The sequence below is a fragment of the Dermochelys coriacea genome, chromosome 2, assembly GCF_009764565.3.
Source record: "Dermochelys coriacea isolate rDerCor1 chromosome 2, rDerCor1.pri.v4, whole genome shotgun sequence".
Lineage (NCBI taxonomy): Eukaryota > Metazoa > Chordata > Testudines > Dermochelyidae > Dermochelys > Dermochelys coriacea.
In genome coordinates this window covers 87,195,909-87,216,687 of record NC_050069.1, presented here as the reverse complement: position 1 = coordinate 87,216,687, position 20,779 = coordinate 87,195,909, and the positions used below count along the sequence as shown (strand labels likewise).

The 20,779-nt window shown below is 39.4% G+C and overlaps 1 protein-coding gene across 2 annotated transcripts in view; it reads left to right on the top strand.

Moving 5' to 3' along the window:
* The window catches only part of DLGAP1 (DLG associated protein 1), a 640,732-nt gene that overhangs the window by 424,340 nt on the left and 195,613 nt on the right, over positions 1-20,779 (top strand). For both annotated transcript variants that reach the window (XM_038393158.2, XM_038393157.2), the window contains one exon: positions 11,112-11,326. In XM_038393158.2, the coding sequence (XP_038249086.1) occupies positions 11,112-11,326 (215 nt within the window). The remainder of the gene's footprint in view (positions 1-11,111; positions 11,327-20,779) is intronic.

The window sequence follows — 20,779 nt, the reverse complement described above, 5'->3', positions numbered from 1 at the left end:
AGTGACGGCCAGCCACTCCCCTCTAGCTTTTGTGTTTACTTCCAGTCACCCACATTGCATTGGCAAAGCACAGGGAGAAGCTTAATGCTCTCAGCTGCAGTAAACCAAATCAAAATTGAGATGAATAATGAATTTAATTTGCCAAAAAGACAGTCTGTTTGATATTTCCTCTAATAAGGTAAGTTAACAAACATTCTAGGCAACAGAAAGGAAAATATATTTTTTTATTGTTTAAAGCCTTAATAAAATCCATATTTTTATCCTCACATGCTGGAGTTTATTTCAAATTTCATTCAATGTGTGAATTAGAGATGAATAATCTAGCACTTGAGTGCCACTATATACCTGTCTTTTGTTTATTTGGGACCCAGAAATATACATAAGAAAAATCCTGCTTTTTGCACAAAAAGAATACGAAAAGAAATTTACCAGTCACCGCAAGCTTGCCAATGATAAATTTAGTCTCTTTCAGAGCAAAGTAAATTTAGATAAAGCTCAGAGCATGTAAATGGCACAGTAAATGCAACTGAAACCAATGAAGGGATTAGCTATTGACTGTATGTGTTTTGTATGGTCTATTTATGTACAGTAAATCTAATAGCTGATGTTTGAGCAGAAAGAAAGAAACAATAGTCAATATTATTTTTCATACTTGTAAGGAACATTATATTTCTATGTGATTACTTATAATGGAAGTGGTGTGTTTCATTAGCTGACCCAGTTCTGAGGCCTCTGTTAGGTGCTATTTTTCTTTCTTACATTTATTTTCTATTTCATCAGACTTTTTTGTTTAATTAAAGCACATTCTTCATTATTAGTTCTGTAAAGAATGAAAAATCACTATGAAAGATCGCACTTTAAATTTATTAAAGCCCACTTGCAAAATAAAATGCCTCTAGTCTCCATATTATTTTGTTTAACAGCTTGATAATAAAAATGAGATTTTAATTAAAGAGGGGACGTTCTTTGGATTTGGCTTTTATTTTCCACTGTTCTCTCTCTATTTCTATCTCTGTCCCTCCTTCTCCCCCTCTCTTCTGGAAGTAAAAATATTCTGTATGATGCAGGCTGGTTTAATTTAGTTAGGCTGTAGTATAATATTCCTAATGCTGGAAAAAATTATACTGTTGAGGCAATTGGATATAACAGTATGCTTAAACATTAAAGAAAAGTGAAGGTGCTGACTTTCTCAGATATATAGATCTTATTCCCCTGCATCTTCAAAGACAACAGCCACTATCTACACATACTTGCGTGCAGCATAGTATTTCACTTTGCAAGATACATGCTGGCCATCAAAAGTTGCAAGAGCTAAGCAAACCTCCCAATCAGAAAATATGATCTGAAAACTCACATAGCCACCTTTCCTCAACATTTCCCCAGTACTTTTGGATGCACAGCACTGTAATATGTGACACTGTATCTGAGAATGTAATACTAAGACCCTTGGAAATATTAATGTTTGTTTTATTTTTGGTTATATATAGTCAATTTTATTTTTAGTTCTCTAAGTACTCAATATATCTATTTTTTCCCCAGAATCTGAAACATTTTTCTCTGACAGCAGATGATATCAGTCTACTAAGCCACAGAAGCTTTTTGCTTTAAGAGCCTAGAGGCAATAAGTAAAAAACAAAACCCAGCATTGATTTGAAATACTTTTCGTAAATTACTGTTTATATTAAAAAGATGTGTAGAAGTGGCAATACAAGAAATACATATAATGTTGTTGAGTTTTTAAAATAAGGATCTGATATGTAGTAGAAATTTTGATTAGTAGGACAGAGCACTGGGACTCAGCTGGACACCTGGGTTCTATTTCCACTCTGCCACAAACTCATTTTTTAAGACTGTGCTTATATTGCTTTTACCAAAATTGCCAGATTTGGATGCCTAAAGTTAACATGTAAATATATACTAAATCAGCCATAATGGGGACTCTCTAAATGAGCTCTGAAAATTAGGTCACTTGCTTTAGAACTTAGGTATCTGAATCAACACAGTACTTAACTTTATATGAAGTATGAAAATATTGGCCTACATGCTCTGTGCCTCAATTTACCCATCAGCAAAGGGGGAATAATAATAATGTCTAGCATGTAAGGGGATTGTGTGGTTTAATTTATTAATGTTTGTGAAGCACTTTGAGATCCTTTCATATAAGGTGTTATAGAGACATAGCTAATAATAAATTAAATGTCAACTACTTTATAAGCATTTTTTCCCCTTGCAAATGCTCTGATTCATGACTGTAATACAGTTTTACCCTGACAGGTTTCAGAGTGGAAGTCGTGTTAGTCTGTATCAGCAAAAACAACAAGGAGTCCTTGTGGCACCTTAAACACTAAAAAATTTATTTGGGCATAAGCCCAAATCACTTTTGTAGTGCTAATGAGACCAATGCAATCAAGGTGGCCCATTTCAAACAGTTGACAAGAACATGTGAGTATCAGCAGAGGGAAATTACTTTTTGAAGTGACCCATCCACTCGGAGTCTTTATTCAGGCCTAATTTGATGGCGTCCAGTTTGCAAATTAATTCCAGTTTTGCAGTTTCTTGTTGGAGTCTGTTTTTGAAGTTTTTTGGTGAAGAATTGCCACTTTTAAGTCTGTTATTGAGTCTCCAGGGAGATTGAAGTGTTCTCCTATTGGTTTTTGGATGTTATAATTCTTGATGTCTGATTTGTGTCCATTTATTCTTTTGTGTAGAGACTGTCCAGTTTGGCCAATGTACATGGCAGAGGGGCATTGCTGGCACATGATGGCATATATCATTTTGGTAGATGTGCAGGTGAATGAGCCCCTGATGGTGTGGCTGATGTGGTTAGGTCCTATGATGGTGTCCCTTGAATAGATGTGCGGATAAAGTTGGCAACAGGATTTGTTGCAGGGACTGGTTCTTGGGTTACTGTTTTTGTTGTGTGGTGTGTAGTTGCTGGTGAGTACTAGCTTCAGGTTGGGGGCTGTCTGTAAGCGAAGACTGGCCCATCTCCCAAGGTCTGTGAGAGTGAGGGATCGTCCTTCAGGATAGGTTGTAGATCCTTGATGATGCGCTGGAGAGGTTTTAGTTGGGGGCTGTAGGTGATGACTAGTGGCGTTCTGTTACTTTCTTTGTTGGGCCTGTCCTGTAGTAGGTGTAGTTTGTTACAATCTGTTTCGTCACTTCACCAGGTCAGTATTGTAGTTTTAAGAACACTTGATAGAGATCCTATAGGTGTTTGTCTCTCTCTGAGGGATTGGAGCAAATGTGGTTGTATCTTTGTGTCACTACAAAAAGTAATTTCCCTCTGCTGATGCTCAAACCTTCCTGTCAGCTGTTTGAAATGGGCCACCTTGGCTACCTAATGGCCTCATTAGCACTACAAAAGTGTTTTTTCCCTCCCCTGGTATTCACCCCTTCTTGTCAACTGTTGAGAAAAGGCCACTTCCATTTTAATTGAATTGGCTCGTTGGCACTGACCCCCTACTTGGTAAGGCAACTCCCATCTTTTCATGTGCTGTGTATTTAATACCTACCTACTGTATTTTCCACTCCATGCATCTGATGAAGTGGATTTTGGCCCATGAAAGCTTATGCCCAAAAAAATTTATTAGTCTCTATGGTGCCACAAGGACTCCTCGTTAGTTTTACCCTGGTGTAACATGATTAAAATCAATAGAGTTACTCCATCATAAAACTGGAGTAAGGAGGTAGTGAATCAGGTCCTGCATAATATATTATTATAATATTCTCTTAGAAAATTGATACCTGCAAAGCAAAAATGAAAATTGGCTTAAACGGATTTCTGCAAGCAAGCTAAGCAAACTATATAGCATTCAGCACAGAAAAAAAAAGTTGTAACTAGTACCACCTCTTTTTAATGAATGGTTATTTTTGTGAAATTGTCTTTGTACTTCATTAAAAAGAAAAGGAGTACTTGTGGCACCTTAGAGACTAACAAATTTATTAGAGCACAAGCTTTCGTGAGCTACAGCTCACTTCATCGGATGCATTTGGTGGAAAAAACAGAGGAGAGATTTATATACACACACAGAGAGAACATGAAACAATGGCTTTATCATACACACTGTAAGGAGAGTGATCACTTAAGATAAGCCATCACCAGCAGCAGGGCGGGGAAAGGAGGAAAACCTTTCATGGTGACAAGCAAGGTAGGCTAATTCCAGCAGTTAACAAGAATATCAGAGGAACAGTGGGGGTTGGGGGGGGGAGAAATACCATGGGGAAATAGTTTTACTTTGTGTAATGACTCATCCATTCCCAGTCTCTATTCAAGCTTAAGTATTCCTACCTACATGCCTCTAGCTTTCATCCAGATCATACCACTCGATCCATTGTCTACAGCCAAGCGCTACGATATAACCGCATTTACTCCAACCCCTCAGACAGAGACAAACACCTACAAGATCTCTATCATGCATTCCTACAACTACAATACCCACCTGCTGAAGTGAAGAAACAGATTGACAGAGCCAGAAGAGTACCCAGAAGTCACCTACTACAGGACAGGCCCAACAAAGAAAACAGAACGCCACTAGCCATCACCTTCAGCCCCCAACTAAAACCTCTCCAACGCATCATCAAGGATCTACAACCTATCCTGAAGGACAACCCATCACTCTCACAGATCTTGGGAGACAGGCCAGTCCTTGCTTACAAACAGCCCCCCAATCTGAAGCAAATACTCACCAGCAACCACACACCACACAACAGAACCACTAACCCAGGAACCTATCCTTGCAACAAAGCCCGTTGCCAACTCTGTCCACATATCTATTCAGGGGATAACATCATAGGGCCTAATCACATCAGCCACACTATCAGAGGCTCCTTCACCTGCGCATCTACCAATGTGATATATGCCATCATGTGCCAGCAATGCCCCTCTGCCATGTACATTGGCCAAACTGGACAGTCTCTACGTAAAAGAATGAATGGGCACAAATCAGACGTCAAGAATTATAACATTCAAAAACCAGTTGGAGAACACTTCAATCTCTCTGGTCACTCGATCACAGATCTAAGAGTGGCTATCCTTCAACAAAAAAGCTTCAAAAAACAGACTCCAACGAGAGACTGCTGAATTGGAATTAATTTGCAAACTGGATACAATTAACTTAGGCTTGAATAGAGACTGGGAATGGATGAGTCATTACACAAAGTAAAACTATTTCCCCATGGTATTTCTCCCCCCCCACCCCACCCCCCACTGTTCCTCTGATATTCTTGTTAACTGCTGGAATTAGCCTACCTTGCTTGTCACCATGAAAGGTTTTCCTCCTTTCCCCGCCCTGCTGCTGGTGATGGCTTATCTTAAGTGATCACTCTCCTTACAGTGTGTATGATAAAGCCATTGTTTCATGTTCTCTGTGTGTGTGTATATAAATCTCTCCTCTGTTTTTTCCACCAAATGCATCCGATGAAGTGAGCTGTAGCTCACGAAAGCTTATGCTCTAATAAATTTGTTAGTCTCTAAGGTGCCACAAGTACTCCTTTTCTTTTTGCGAATACAGACTAACACGGCTGCTACTCTGAAACCTTTGTACTTCATTGTTCACTGAAGCTTGAACAGTATGTATCATAACCTGACTTCACGAATGCCACGAATTGAAATTAGACTTCTCTTTGTGGTACTGCATTCTGAATTATCACATAACTCTGTGTTTAGCTCAGTTTTTTTCCCTTACCATATTGTCAGGGGTGCTGGAACAATTTGTGTAGTGGGGATGATGAGAGCCGTTGAACCAAACCACAAACCCTGTATATGAGGGAAAACACTTCAAGCCAGGGAGTGCTGCAGCACCCCCAGCACCCCTAGTTCCAGCACCTATGTATATTATCATTTTCTTTGTCAAATATGGACTTTCCCTATCAATAGTACTAGAAATTTTCTACCTCCATATTTTCACACCAGCAAGTTCCCCCCATTCTGGAATTGTTCAGACAGCACCAACCAGTTGTCTTTGTGATGCCTGCTGAATTCTGTCTGTACCTTCACATCTCAGTAGTTCTGCAACAGCAAAGCGGATGTTAACAAGATTGTTTGTTGTTTTTCACTAAATGAGCCTGTGTCACTGAGTTAGGAGAGCCTAGACTTCTGAATGATGATCTGATGCATTACGTTCACATGCACACACACAGCTAAATTTTCAAAGCTGGACAGGATCTGCATTTGTGCATATGTAAGTATGAGCTTATGTGGCAAACCCATTTCAACCAGTTTCGGAAACTTGCTCAATAATATCTAAACCACTTGCTCAATAATATCTAAACAAAAGGCACTGTATGCATTAAGACATTGAATTTCTTAAGTTGTGTTGTTAGAGTTATGGTTCCCACAACAAATATGTCTCATCTATATTACAGCTAAATACTAAAACATTACATCCAACAATACATACAGTATTGCAAAAACTACAGGCACTCCACTTGGCTGAGATATGAGTGATGTGTATTAACTTTGAATTCGCGGACTTTTGATCAATTAAAAGTCTCAGCCTTAATGTTGCATTAACATAAGTTTTTAATTTAATGCAGTATAATTTGTTTTTAATTCATTTAGTATAACAAGGTAAACATAGATACTAAAATCAAACATAATGAATGGAAATTAAAAAGAAGAGTTTTATGAGGTAAATGTTCCCTCAGAGCATTCAGATGTCCTGTACATAATAAGACTTTAAATAATCTTTATCCTAAGGGTGACTAGAAATCTATTTTTCTTGAGCTTTTCTTATTGTTGTAAAGTTCTTGTGAGGTGTCCCAACTTTTCATTCACGATGTCAGCAATCCCTGATTTTACTAATCTTGTGTCAACTTCTTTATGAACAATTTGGAAACTCAATTCTTTATTCCCAACACAGGAGGTAGCAGGAGGGGGTGATTTTGCATGCTCCTAGGTGTATTTGAGAAATGCTGAGGTTATGGACTGCATGCATTTTATTTTATTTACCCTAGAAATGGTGCAAGAATCTAAGCAGAAAAGGAGATTTGTATGTGTGTGTGTGTGTGTGGGTGTGTCACAAGTGTACTGGTGAAAAAGTGTAAAATATTTCCTATTTCTATAGCCTGTGGATCCAAAGTCAAAGCCAATATCAAAAGATATGTACATATACAAATGTACACATACAAGAAGTGGTCATGAACTGGAACTCCAAATTTGGATTAGGTGTATCATGTTCAGAGCATCAGCTCTAAATCAGTCCCTGGGGTGTTAATATGAAACCAAAGCTGGATTTGGGCCTAATTTACGGTTCTTGTTTGGTTTCTTAACTCCTGATCTCCAGGTGACCCACCTTCCCTTTAGCTGGTACTTCCTGCTGAAAGTAGCTTCCTCTCAAGTCCACCACCAGTTACTCAGAAGGAGAGGAGTGGAAGAGAGATTTATTTAAATGTGTGTGGGGTTTTTCATATGTCAATGTAAATATCCGTGGGATTGTTTAATAGGTGAACTAGGTCCAACCCAAAATATGTCTCTTCTCTGAAGAGCTTAAATTCCTGAGGCCTTAATAGGTACAATAGAGGGCAACACAATACAAAACAAACTCAGTGTGCTGTGTGGTCATTTGAACTGTAAAGCTTCACAGAACTAGAGTTTTCAGTACAGTAACTGGGAATTATTTCAAGGATATAGATGGGTGTAAAAGAAGGCATGAAGAAAGAAGCATGCAAAGGAGTAAGGAGCAGTCAGGAAAGATGCTTGAGTGGTAAAAAGAAATTATGGGAGAGATATAGGCAAGAGTAGACTTATGGGGTGAAATCCTGACTCCATTGAAAGCTCCATTGACTTCTGTAGGGCCACGATTTGCACCCATGGGGTACTTTGGAAGAGAAACAGAAGCTTAATACAGAAGAGGAGGAGGAGCCAGTGCAAAAATTCCAGTAAGGTGATGACACAATAATAGTAGCAGAGAAGGATGATGAACTGGAGGAAGAAGAGATGAGAAAGGAGGAAGTCAAAAGGAAAAAAGCTGCAATAGTCAGCATAAAGTTACCGAAGAAAGAAATATTGTCATGGCAGTAGGGAGGGAAGAAGGAATGAATTTTGGAAATGTTGTGAAGAAAGGATTCAGGATTTGATGAGGTCCTGGATGTGACAGGAAAAAAAAAAGGAACCAAAAACTGCACCAATTTGCAACTAGCTTGCGTGGCTAATTATAATCATTTGGGATCTGTGGAATACTTTTTTCTTCGTTTGGTGCAGTGTTTTGTTGAGTTACGTTTTATAGCAACATTGCCAGAGTTTGTGTGCCATAAATCTTGACCTGCATTGGCTGCAGTTACATTTGAAAGGGCTTATCTGCCTTCAGGACTTGTCATGTTCCTGGTTGTGGGAAGTCAGTAACTGAATGTTAATTTAAATTTAATAAACAACTAGGTAAATGTTTGACTTTTCATTATGACAAGGTTAAACGAACTGTTGCATGAGTGCTATAAGAGGAAACGGTATATAAAAACAGGTTTTAGAGTAGCAGCCGTGTTAGTCTGTATTCGCAAAAAGAAAAGGAGTACTTGTGGCACCTTAGAGACTAACAAATTTATTTGAGCATAAGCTTTCGTGAGCTACAGCTCACTTCATCGGATGCATTTGGTGGAAAATACAGAGGGGAGATTGATATACACACACAGAGAACATGAAACAATGGGTTTTATCATACACACTGTAAGGAGAGTGATCACTTAAGATGAGCCATCACCAGCAGCAGGGCGGGAGGGAGGAAAACCTTTCATGGTGACAAGCAAGGTAGGCTATTTCCAGCAGTTAACAAGAATATCTGAGGAACAGTGGGGGGTGGGGTGGGGGGGAGAAATAACATGGGGAAATAGTTTTACTTTGTGTAATGACTCATCCGCTCCCAGTCTCTATTCAAGCCTAAGTTAATTGTATCTAGTTTGCAAATTAAAATTCCAATTCCGCAGTCTCTCGTTGGAGTCTGTTTTTGAAATTTTTTTGTTGAAGAATAGCCACCCTCAGGTCTGTAATCGAGTGACCAGAGAGACTGAAGTGTTCTCCAATTGGTTTTTGAATGTTATAATTCTTGACGTCTGATTTGTGTCCATTTATTCTTTTACGTAGAGACTGTCCAGTTTGACCAATGTACATGGCAGAGGGGCATTGCTGGCACATGATGGCATATATCACATTGGTAGATGCGCAGGTGAAGGAGCCTCTGATAGTGTGGCTGATGTGATTAGGCCCTATGATGGTGTCCCCTGAATAGATATGTGGGCAGAGTTGGCAACGGGCTTTCTTGCAAGGATAGGTTCCTGGGTTAGTGGTTCTGTTGTGTGGTGTGTGGTTGCTGGTGAGTATTTGCTTCAGATTGGGGGGCTGTCTGTAAGCAAGGACTGGCCTGTCTCCCAAGATCTGTGAGAGTGACGGGTCGTCCTTCAGGATGGGTTGTAGATCCTTGATGACGTGTTGGAGAGGTTTTAGTTGGGGGCTGAAGGTGATGGCTAGTGGCGTTCTGTTGTTTTCTTTGTTGGGCCTGTCCTGTAGTAGGTGACTTCTGGGTATTCTTCTGGCTCTGGGAATGGATGAGTCATTACACAAAGTAAAACTATTTCCCCATGTTATTTCTCCCCCCCACCCCACCCCCCACTGTTCCTCAGATGTTCTTGTTAACTGCTGGAAATAGCCTACCTTGCTTGTCACCGTGAAAGGTTTTCCTCCCTCCCCCCCTGCTACTGGTGATGGCTCATCTTGAGTGATCGCTCTCCTTACAGTGTGTATGATAAAACCCATTGTTTCATGTTCTCTGTGTGTGTATATCAATCTCCCCTCTGTATTTTCCACCAAATGCATCCGATGAAGTGAGCTGTAGATCACGAAAGCTTATGCTCAAATAAATTTGTTAGTCTCTAAGGTGCCACAAGTACTCCTTTTCTTTTTAGTATATAAGAAGCAATGCACACTCAGTAAGCTGCACTGAAAGTTGTGTGTTGTGGGATCACATTTAACAATTTATATAGCACCAATTTTCCACACGAAAAGGGACTATTAGGGGGACACTACTATTCAAATGTTGTAGGTCAAATTTTGACCCCTAAAATTTGACCGTGTCCATTTAGTATAACATATAATGATCATTGTCTGAGCCATATAAATTGCCTTTATATGTTGATCTCAGTAAAGGGAAGGAGAAAAGAATAGGTGGGAAAACTAAAGATTACAGATACTTTATTTCTTTAAAATGTTGCCTACTTGCTTTTTTGACTTTGGAGAGTCTACTCAGATTACACCACTCTGGGAAACCTGGGGTGCTTCAGTAAAAGAACTGACTGCAGGACCCCTCCTGCAGTAACCCTGTTCCACTTCACATCTGCTCTCGTTCCTGCTGCTGCTATTATTTAGGCACGTGTTTTCTCAACTTCCCCAAGCCAAGATGATGTCCAGTAACCCCAGGACAACAGGAATAGGAGGCAAGGCATGGACAAGGCCGCTGTTCTCATGGAATTTCCAAAATTGTCTGAAAACACATTCTCATTGTGATGGTTTTCTATAAACAAGGGGAAAATATAATGTTTGGATAATTTTTATTTTAGATTCAAGGAAATAACAAGGAGAAAGAACAAATATAAAGTCACCATAAGAAAGAGAGAGAGAGGTGGATAGGTGTTTTTGAACACACAGCCATTTTGAAATTCTGAAACTCAGAGGGAGCATCCCTGCAGACAGACTATTGGGTTCACTTTACTATAAAAGGTGCAGTACATAGAAAACAGCCTTAGAGTCACATAGCTATATATGCTGCTTCATTACATTTAACATGCATCTAAACTGGAAATGGAAAGTAAGGCCTTCTGGTGTGGAATATATCCTGAACCAAAACCCTAGGGTTGGGTTCAGATCAGAACGCATATATATCGTGTTTGAAGAGATTCTGATTCAAGAATCTAGATTTGTCCCCTCTGTACCATGCAAAGGGCTTACCCTTTTCTTTCCTGCAAATATGTTAACTGTACTGGAGCCACTGGGCTTTACTTAGAAAACCAAAATCAGAGTCATATATCCTTTCAATGAAAGCTCAGCTGCAATTTACTGTTTTCTAATCTTACTGTTGCTACAGAAGAAGGTATATTGAATATGTGAATTGTGTTTATTACTCTAGGTTCCCCAAGATGAATGGACCGGGTATGCTCCGCGAGGCAAAGATGACGAGATTCCATGCCGGCGGATGCGCAGTGGCAGTTACATTAAAGCCATGGGGGACGATGATAGTGGGGACTCAGACACCAGCCCAAAGCCATCGCCAAAGATTGCAGCACGAAGGGAGAGCTATCTCAAGGCCACCCAACCCTCACTTACGGAACTCACCACCCTCAAGTAAGACATTGTCGGAATGAACCACTGATCCTCAGAGAAAGGCATTTCTGTTCCTCTCTCTTTTCTCTACTTTCTGGCCCCAAATAAGAAAAGCGCTTAAGCATGTGTTAAAGTCCCAATTAAGTCCTCATAAATGATTTCCTGAATGGGGTGAATTTTAATACATGCTTAAGTACTTTCCTGAACTGGGGCGCTAATGTTCAGGATTCAAACCAACAAAGCACCTAAAATCACTAATTTCCATGAGACTGCTCACATGCTCAAAATTACATACATTCTTTAAACACTTTGTTGAATTAGAACCTTAAGTGCCATATTCCACAAGCCTTACTCAACTGTGCCTGTATTTATGCAAGGGTGAGTAAAATTTAACATGAGCGAGGCATGTGAAATTAGCCCTAAATCAGTCTTTGTAAATCCTCAAAGAGGGTTTTGACATTAAGGCCTGAAGAGCGAGCATCAGAAAATAGAGAAGTCCATATCTTCAACCTCCCCATCCAAAATTACATTATTATTTAATTGAGAACTATGACCAAAAAATTAAGACTGAGAATTGCTTTAAAAAGACTTTATTAAAAAAAATTACAAAGTGACACAGAGAATCTAAAATCATCATTTTTTAGTATTTGTAGCTCTTTTCACAAAGGCTAAAGTCCCTAAGGAGTTTCAGATAATGTAGAAGCAAAGTGTCAATATACTGGAGGAGGTAGTAGCCTGTGGATAGAGCTTTGGAGATATGTTAAGTTGCTTGGAATGTTTTTTTGAGTTAAAAGTAGCACTCAAAATAGATTGTGTTTTTAAGACCAAAGAAAACATTCAGTGTATAATTTAAAAAACTCGAACAGTATAACATATATTTAATCTACATTTGTGCTGGATCAGAACACAAAACAACAATGAAAGAACAAGAGCCCATTGCTTCTGCCACTGAATCGGTGGCAAAACTTCAACTGATTTACATCACAGCAGGATTTGACCCAAACTAACTAAAAATCAAATAGTTTTATCTAACTAGAGCTGGCTAATGTTTCGAACATTCATTCTGAAGATTCTTTGTGAGAATGTCATAATATTTTGTAAAATATTTTACCAGCTGGGACCCAAAGTAAAAATTCATAATAATGCAAATTAACTATTTGAAAAATGTTGTTATTGTGGAAATTGAGGGAACATGTTACTGAGTACTATGCAGTGCACTATGAAAGAGGGGGAAAGGAACAGTACCCAAGCAACAACTCAGACAGGAGAGTGAGCCAACGCATCTAATAAGGAGACTGAAAACATGTGTACACGTCATAATTTTGGGAGGCATTGAGATACCAAGGTGACAATCGCTTAGCAGAATATGATTGACCATGTTAAATTAGGTTAGATTGTGTTAAATGTGTCCAGTTGAAGGGAGTAACTGTGAACTGGTGGCAGTAGCCAGAAAACTCTAGTGTAACTTTTCCCTAGATTTACATTAGGTGAAAAGAGTTTCTAATGAATTGTTATTTCCAGGGAAGTAGGAATATCTGTCAGATTCTAATTCAGAATTTATGGCTCCCAACATTGCTAATAGCAGTGGAGCAGAACTGTTGTTAGCAATACTGGGAAATCATTAAATGTTTTCCGAGTGTAGGCAGGGCAATTCAGCAGCATCCAGGATCAGTGTTTGTCATTCCTGTCCTTTGGCTTCTTCTCTCCTGGAACTCTAGATAGTGTTCATAGTCTGTGGCCTTGTGTTCAAGTTTCAGAAGCCCTAGTTTGCAGAATCTGTTACTGAACTTTTTTTTCCCCTTGTGACAGCAAAGCCATGTTCTGGCCTGGGGCCCAATGGCCTAATCTAAATGGATTCCAGTTACTCTCTTGCGTCTTAATTTTATTGGTCTCAATATTACAAAATGCTGAGCACTCTGGCCCTGATCCAGTAAAGCATTTAAGCACCATACTTAATAAGCATACGAATAGTCCCACTGAAGTCAGTCATGCCACCAAAATGATAGACATGGAAGAACAGTTGGGAGCAAAGAGAGAACAAACTACATATTAGAAAAAACAGAAATCTATTACTCCTCTCCCCACTCCCTCCCCCCATTCCCCAGTAAATGGATGGCAAAGCTACAAATAGAAGCTAGTTTGTTAACTGTCATTTTTGTTCTGTGGGTTCATCCGAGAGGCCATGAATCAACTAAGCATAGATTTCACTGGTGTTTTTGGCTTGCTGGTAACACCAAGATTGATCAACTTCTGTGCGTCTGTATCTTGTCAGAGTATTACAGTGCCATTGTGATATTGTCCAGGTAACTACATTTTTAATTGAATTAACTGAGCACTAGATTGTACGTAGCTGTCATATACCAATGCAGAGGAGTAGGGGTGAAGAAGTAAGGATCTTGAGTCCAAGCCCTGTTCAGAAAGTGGCTGCTACTCCCACGCATAAAGTGACTGGAACCAGGGAAAAAAGGGGCAGGGAGTAGGCAGGCTCTGCCCCAATATGCCAGCTCACACAGCTGGACAGACTGGGGAAAGTAACCTGCACCCTCTTCACGGCCGCAGTAAATTACACTCCTTTTGGGATAAGAAGTGTGCCCTGTGAGAAATTTTGACACTCAGAGTCACAAATCCACCCTGATTATACCTGGTGCCACTCCTGGAGTTAGTTATGAATAAGACTACGTTTATGCCATAGACGTCATAGAAGTCAGGGAATCCATGGCTTCCAGGCCTCTCGCGCTGACAGCCAGTGGGGCCCTGGCAGGTTTCCGGCGACAGCAGCGACAAGTGACCGGGGGCCCCTGCAAAGTTCCAGTGATGGGTAACAGCCTCGCGTGGTGGCAGAGGGATGCCTCAGTTGAGGAGCTGGGGTGTCCCAATTTCTCTTTGGGAAATTTGATCACCCTGCAGCTCCCAGTTGCCACAGGCGGAGAGGGAACACCACAGCTCCCAGCCACCATGGTGGTGGGGGAAACCATGGAGCTGAAGCAGCAGAAGTCACAGACAGGTCACAACTTCCCTGAATTTTTGTTTATTGCCCATGACCTGTCCATGACTTTTACTAAGAAAACCATGACAAAATCTTAGCCAGAGGTATGAATATTTACAGCCAAAATCTCCGTAATCTCTACATGCAGTTTATGCCGTATCTCTTACTCAGGGCTTCAATGGACTTCAATACCACCAACCCCAAGTGTGCAAGAAAAACTCATCTCATGGGCTTTAATACATGTTGGGATTTTTACAATTTGGCTTTGGAGATGTTAAAAATAATAAAATATAGGTTCATTTTAGTTGCCTTCTGGTCTTGCAGCTTTTAGGGTTCACATTTTCAAACACTTTTCTCTGCAGCCAAGAGAGCTAGAAACCTCTTTTTAAAAATGAAAGCTGAGATCAATCAGGATCTAGGGCTCTGAGAAAAACTCCAAATGTCATGAGAGTCACAGGAAACTTGTAGAGCTGGCAGCACTGATGCATGTATAGTAAAGTGAATCTAGATTGGTGAATTGACATAAATCTGTAAAAGAAATGCTGTTCCATAAAAGAGAATGGTGTACTTAGAGTCTTACTTGCCTGAGATTTAAACTAACAATTGTTTCTCCCTGTTCTCTGCAGAACTTCACAGCTTTAATAGTGAATCATTACTCACTGAACCAAAAAAAAACCCTAAAATTAGTAAAAGATGCCTAGAGCTACAGCTTTTAATTTTTTTAACTTATGTCTCCTCTGTTGTCTGTGATTAGTGACAAAAGTATCCTTCTGAATTTCCCTCATTAATTTCCCCTCATTCCTTGTCCTCCTGTCCTCCACTTGTCTCGGACACCTCATCTGAGATAGTGGTCATTGCTTATTATTAACAATGTCATATTCTTGACTGTAGTAATGAATAGACAGGAGGACAAATTCAGACCCTCTGGCACAAGGAGATGCTAATTGTGCCTTTCCATACCAGCCTGATCCACTCTGACCCAGGGGAAGCCAGGTGTTGTTTCCATTACTGTCGTTCCCTGGTGTCCCTGGGGAGGGCAACTTTAATTTCTGTAGGGAGTTTCATAGGCTCAATGATGACTGCTCAAAGCTATAGTAAATCAGCACATCCCGCCGCAGCTCTTGCCACATCCTCTCTTAGGCCAAAATTTTCCACTTATGGGGGCAGTACCTGCTTAGTACCTGTCAGAGAGTGGACCTAAACACCTTGCACCACCACAAACCGCACACTCAGGTGGATTTTATGCTGAGACACTATCAGGATTGGTGCTGACTTCTTCTGATGGAGCCCTTTGAATATATCGGACTAAAGTCCATTGTTAGTTCCAGGAACACTAAAACTCACAATACAAATGCTCTTTGGTGGGAGGTTAAAATATTCCACATCAAGTATGCTCCCTCCTGGACATAGGAGAGGCAAGATTAGTAAAAATGCATAGAATTAATTAAAAAATAAAAACACAAGTTCTCCGCACCACTTAAAAAGGGTTTTAGTGAAATCTAAGGTGCGAAGCAGCAGAAATGTATGTGGTAGCCAGAGATTTTAAAAAAGGGGAGGGCAGGAGCTTTGTTTTCATTATGGCCTCAGTTTAGAAAAGTACTTAAATCTATGCTTAACTTTAAGTAAGTTCTTCTTAAGTCCTTTTCTATTCAGGAAAGCATTTAAGCACATGCTTAATTTTAAGCACCTTTAAGTCCCATTGATGTCATAAACTTATGGGCTTTGATGAAGCAGTGCCTAAGTCACTAACATGGAAAAAATGGAAGAATTATTTTTCCATATTATCTATTTTTCAATATGAAATCATGTTAAATAGAATCATTTTCTGACAGTCCAGATTGACATTTTGTGTGAGATCATGCCCACACCGTTCCCAGGGTCTTAATGCGTGAAATGTACTTATACAATAGTTTTTTAAATGTGAATTTTTGTGAAAAGGATCCAAGTAATTTCTGGGAACTCAAGTATGTTCCAGAAAACAAGCCCCAACCAGCCCAGTCAGTGGCAGTGCAAGTTTCTTCTCACTGCTCTATTAATATGACTCAACCTTGACCTAAAGGAGACCATCTCAGCGTGGTTGAGAATAGTTTATTTTCTGTGTGTGTTCATTCCTCGGCTTCCCTGATCAGTGCGGCGGTGAGGTTCTCTGGCCTGCAGTGTGCAGGAGGTCAGACTAGATGATCACGATGGTCCCTTCTGACCTTTAAAGTCTATGAGTTTGAGTGTTCCAACCCTACAGTTTTGATGGAAATAAGACATATTTTTTAATGCTGAGAGTAATTAACCATTAGAACAACTTACTAAGAGTCATGATGGATTCTCCATCACTGACTATTTTTAAATCAAGATTGGATGTTTTTCTAAAGGATCTGCTCTGGGAATTATTTTGGAGGAAGTTCTATGGCCTGTGCTTTACAGGAGATAAAGACTAAGTGATCACTATGATCCCTTCTGGACTTGGAATATATGAATTTATAGTTTCAGTTTTGTGAACATGTTTGCTGGGGACTGCACTAAAGCCCCTAAATCATTTCACGTAGGCTACCTAGCAGTGGTGTGATACATAACAAATTGTTTCTTTTGGTCACTGTTGACTCAGGCTAAATCTGTACACAAATAAAAGACTTTATGGGAATGATCGAAAATCCATTCAAGTCAATGGAGACTCTCTTATTGACTTCAGTGGGCTTTGGATCAGACCCTAAATTCCATTACCAATACCCTACAGCTGAGTTCCTCTCCCCTCCCCAACCTTGTCTTTTCTAACAGTGAAGAAGAGAATATGGTGGATGTGAAAGGAGTTTTTATAAAGAGACAGCAGTGGTAATGTTTCAGGGACTTTTTGCATTCCCATCTGCTTGTCTCATCTCTCCCCCCACCACCCCATGTATGAACTCCTGTGTGACATCTAGTTGGTCTTAACTTTATCTTTGGGAGCAAAATGGGTCTGGTAACTTAAAACCATCTCCTCTTCTGCTTTCATTGTTTTTTCATTATGTGGGATTTTTTTCTCTCCAAATGCGCTTGCCTAACACAGCCCACACACTCCCTCCCACCTACCTACCATTGCTCATGCTCCTTCTCTTCCAAGAAAAGAAATGCTTTTCATTATCTGTGTTTCTTTTTCTATAAGTAACAAGCTTTTAAAAGCACAACTGTCTCATATCTCCTTTATGTCATATGAAATTTATTTTCTGTTTTCTGCTGATTTTTGTTGTTATACTATACAATCTCCCTCCTACAATCTTCCTCTCATGCTATGGTTCCCATGTGGTTACAGAACATGTTTCAAATGCTATGGGTAAAATTCTGAATAAAGCACAGCTTGCTGTAATCTCGAAATCTACACCTCCTCTGCTGCACTCCCATTATCCTACCAGGAAGGAAGAAGCTTTTTCTTTTTGTTGCTGGCAATATCCCCTGGGATTTTAATAATTAACAAACTCGTAAAATCTGGCCCTACAGAAAAGGTGACATTTTTCTGCCTATTACTGAAAAGAGGTAAATAGTTTGACTATCTTTTGTTGTTGAACAGATAGAAACAGGATTTATTAATCTGACTTTTAAAGAATGTGCATAAAACAGGTGACTGATGTTCCTGGTGCATCTGTCCTGAACCAGCACCTTTCCCTTTATTATGTGCAGTCATCTTTAAATTATTTTAATTATGGTAAGAAAACTAGTATAAAAGTATAAGGTATAAGGCAATCTTTATCCCCATCCATGTCTATCTGATCCAATGTGTAGGTAAAATATTCAGCGAAAGGTGCATAAGTTCTCTTGATACCTGGAATCAAAGGAAGTTTTCTCTCTGCCTCCCTCCTATGCACACTATTCCCCTTCTTCCCTTCTGACAGACTGGCAATATCATGTAATTTACTAAACATACCTTATGAAATTAAGATAAGCTTTATTGTGTTACTTTAAACCTTATTGACTTAGGGTTAATGCCTTTGGAGTACAATTACAAATGCAACTGTTTGTGTTGTTGTGACACTGTACGTACCCTCTCTAGCAGGGACGGAGGCGTGGGGGATGCGTATGTACTTCCTCCATTAGACACCTCCTTAGGAAGATATGCATATTCTAGTTCAAACCGGATTCTTCTGGGACCAACAGACAAAGAAGATTTTTGGATAAAAGTCTGGGGTTTAACGTGCCTCAGGGCCTTCTTCCTGTTCCAGCAAACAGACAGGACCCCTGGTTCATGGCCCCAGTCCTGTGGGGAAGAATGGAGGGACTTGGCTTATTGGAGTCTCATAAGACTGTGTGCTTGTTGTGAGCTGAAGCTGTGATGAACTTGTGTAACCACAAGGATGCTCCCAGAGTGGGGTATTAAAAGACTGCACTTGCCAGAGCTCATGTGAGAGTTGGGATGAATTCTGGTAAATGTATTAGCTAAGGCTGTCCATTAATCACAGTTAACTCACACGATTAACTCAAAAAAATTAATCACGATTAATCGCACTGCTCAACAATAGAATACCAATTGAAATATATTAAATATTTTTGATTTTCTGTATTTTCAAATATATTGATTTCAGTTACAACACAGAATATAATATGTACTGTGCTCACTTTATATTATTTTTATTACAAATATTTGCATTATAAAAATTATAAACAAAAGAAGCAGTATTTTTCAATTCACCTCATACAAGTACTGTAGTGCAATCTCTTTATCATGAAAATGCAACTTACAAATGTAGTTTTCTTGTTACATAACTGCACTCAAACACAAAACAATGTAAAACTTGACAGCGTACAAGTTCACTTAGTCCTACTTCTTGTTCAGCCAATTGCTAAGAGAAACAAGTTTGTTTACATTTATGGGAGATAATGCTGCCCCCTTCTTAATTACAGTGTTACCTGAAAGTGAGAACAGGCATTCACATGGCACTGTTGTAGCTGGCGTCGCCAGGTATTTATGTGCCAGATGCACTAAAGATTCATATGCCTCTTCATGCTTTGGCCATTGTTCCAGAGGACATGCTTCCATGCTGATGAAGCTTGTTAAAAAAATAATGCGTTAATTAAATTTGTGACTGAACTCCTTGGGGGAGAATTGTATGTCTCCTGCTCTGTTTTACTTGCATTCTGCCATATATTTCATGTTATAGCAGTCTCAGATGATTACCCAGCACATGTTGTTCGTTTTAAGAACACTTTCACTGCAAATTTGACAAAATGCAAAGATACCAATGTGAAATTTCTAAAGATAGCTACAGCACTCAACCCAAAATTTAAGAATCTGAAGTGTCTTCCAAAATCTGAGAGGAGTGAGATGTGGGGCATGCTTTCAGAGGTCTTAAAAGAGCAACACTCTGATGTGGAAAATACAGAGCCCTAACCACCAAAAAAGAAAATCAACCTTCTGCTGGTGGCATCTGACTCAGATTATGAAATGAACATGCATCAGTCCACACTGCTTTGGATCGTTACTGAGCAGAACCCATCATCGGCATGGACACACATCCTGTGGAATGGTGGTTGAAGCATCAAGGGATATATGAATCTTTAGCGCATCTGGCATGTAAATATCTTGCGATGCGGGCTCCAACATTGTCATGTAAATGTCTGTTCTCACTTTCAGGTGACATTGTAAACAAGAAGCGGGCAGCATTATCTACTGCAAATGATAAAGAGATTGCAATACAGTACTTGTATTAGGTGAATTGAAAAATACTATTTCTTTTGTTTTTTACAGTGCAAATATTTGTAATCAAAAATAAATATAAAGTGATCACCGCACACTTTGTATTCTGTGTTGTAACTGAAATCAATATATTTGAAAATGTAGAAAACATCCAAAAATATTTAAATAAATGGTATTCTATTATTGTTGAACAGCACAATTAATTGCGATAAAAAATTTTAATTACCTGACAATATGTTAGCATGTCTGTAGATTTTTATAGTTTTTAATTTGTTTTCTCTGTAATGCTTTGTACCTTAAGAATAAAGTAGGCTTGCTTAGAAAGAGTTGTCTGGTAATTTACAGCTATGGCAATTACACAGTTATCCATCTCTGAAGAAAAAGCAAGCAGATGTCCTAGGGCAACATCTCTGTGCTAGGAATGACTCAGTGAAGGAAAGAGAGACGAGCTTATACAGAATTCTTCTTCTACAGCAGGGGTAGGCAACCTATGGCACGCGTGCCAAAGGTGGCACGCAAGCTGATTTTCAGTGGCACTCACACTGCCCAGGTCCTGGCCACCGATCCAGAGGGCTCTGCATTTTAATTTAATTTTAAATGAAGCTTCTTAAACATTTTAAAAACCTTATTTACTTTACATACAACAATAGTTTAGTTATATATTATAGACTTATAGAAACGGACCTTCTAAAAACATTAAAATGTATTACTGGCACACGAAACCTTAATTTAGAGTGAATAAATGAAGACTCGGCACACCACTTCTGAAAGGTTGCTGACCCCTGTTCTATAGCAACACTATATGCAACAGTAGAGGAAAGGCAGCTGTCCA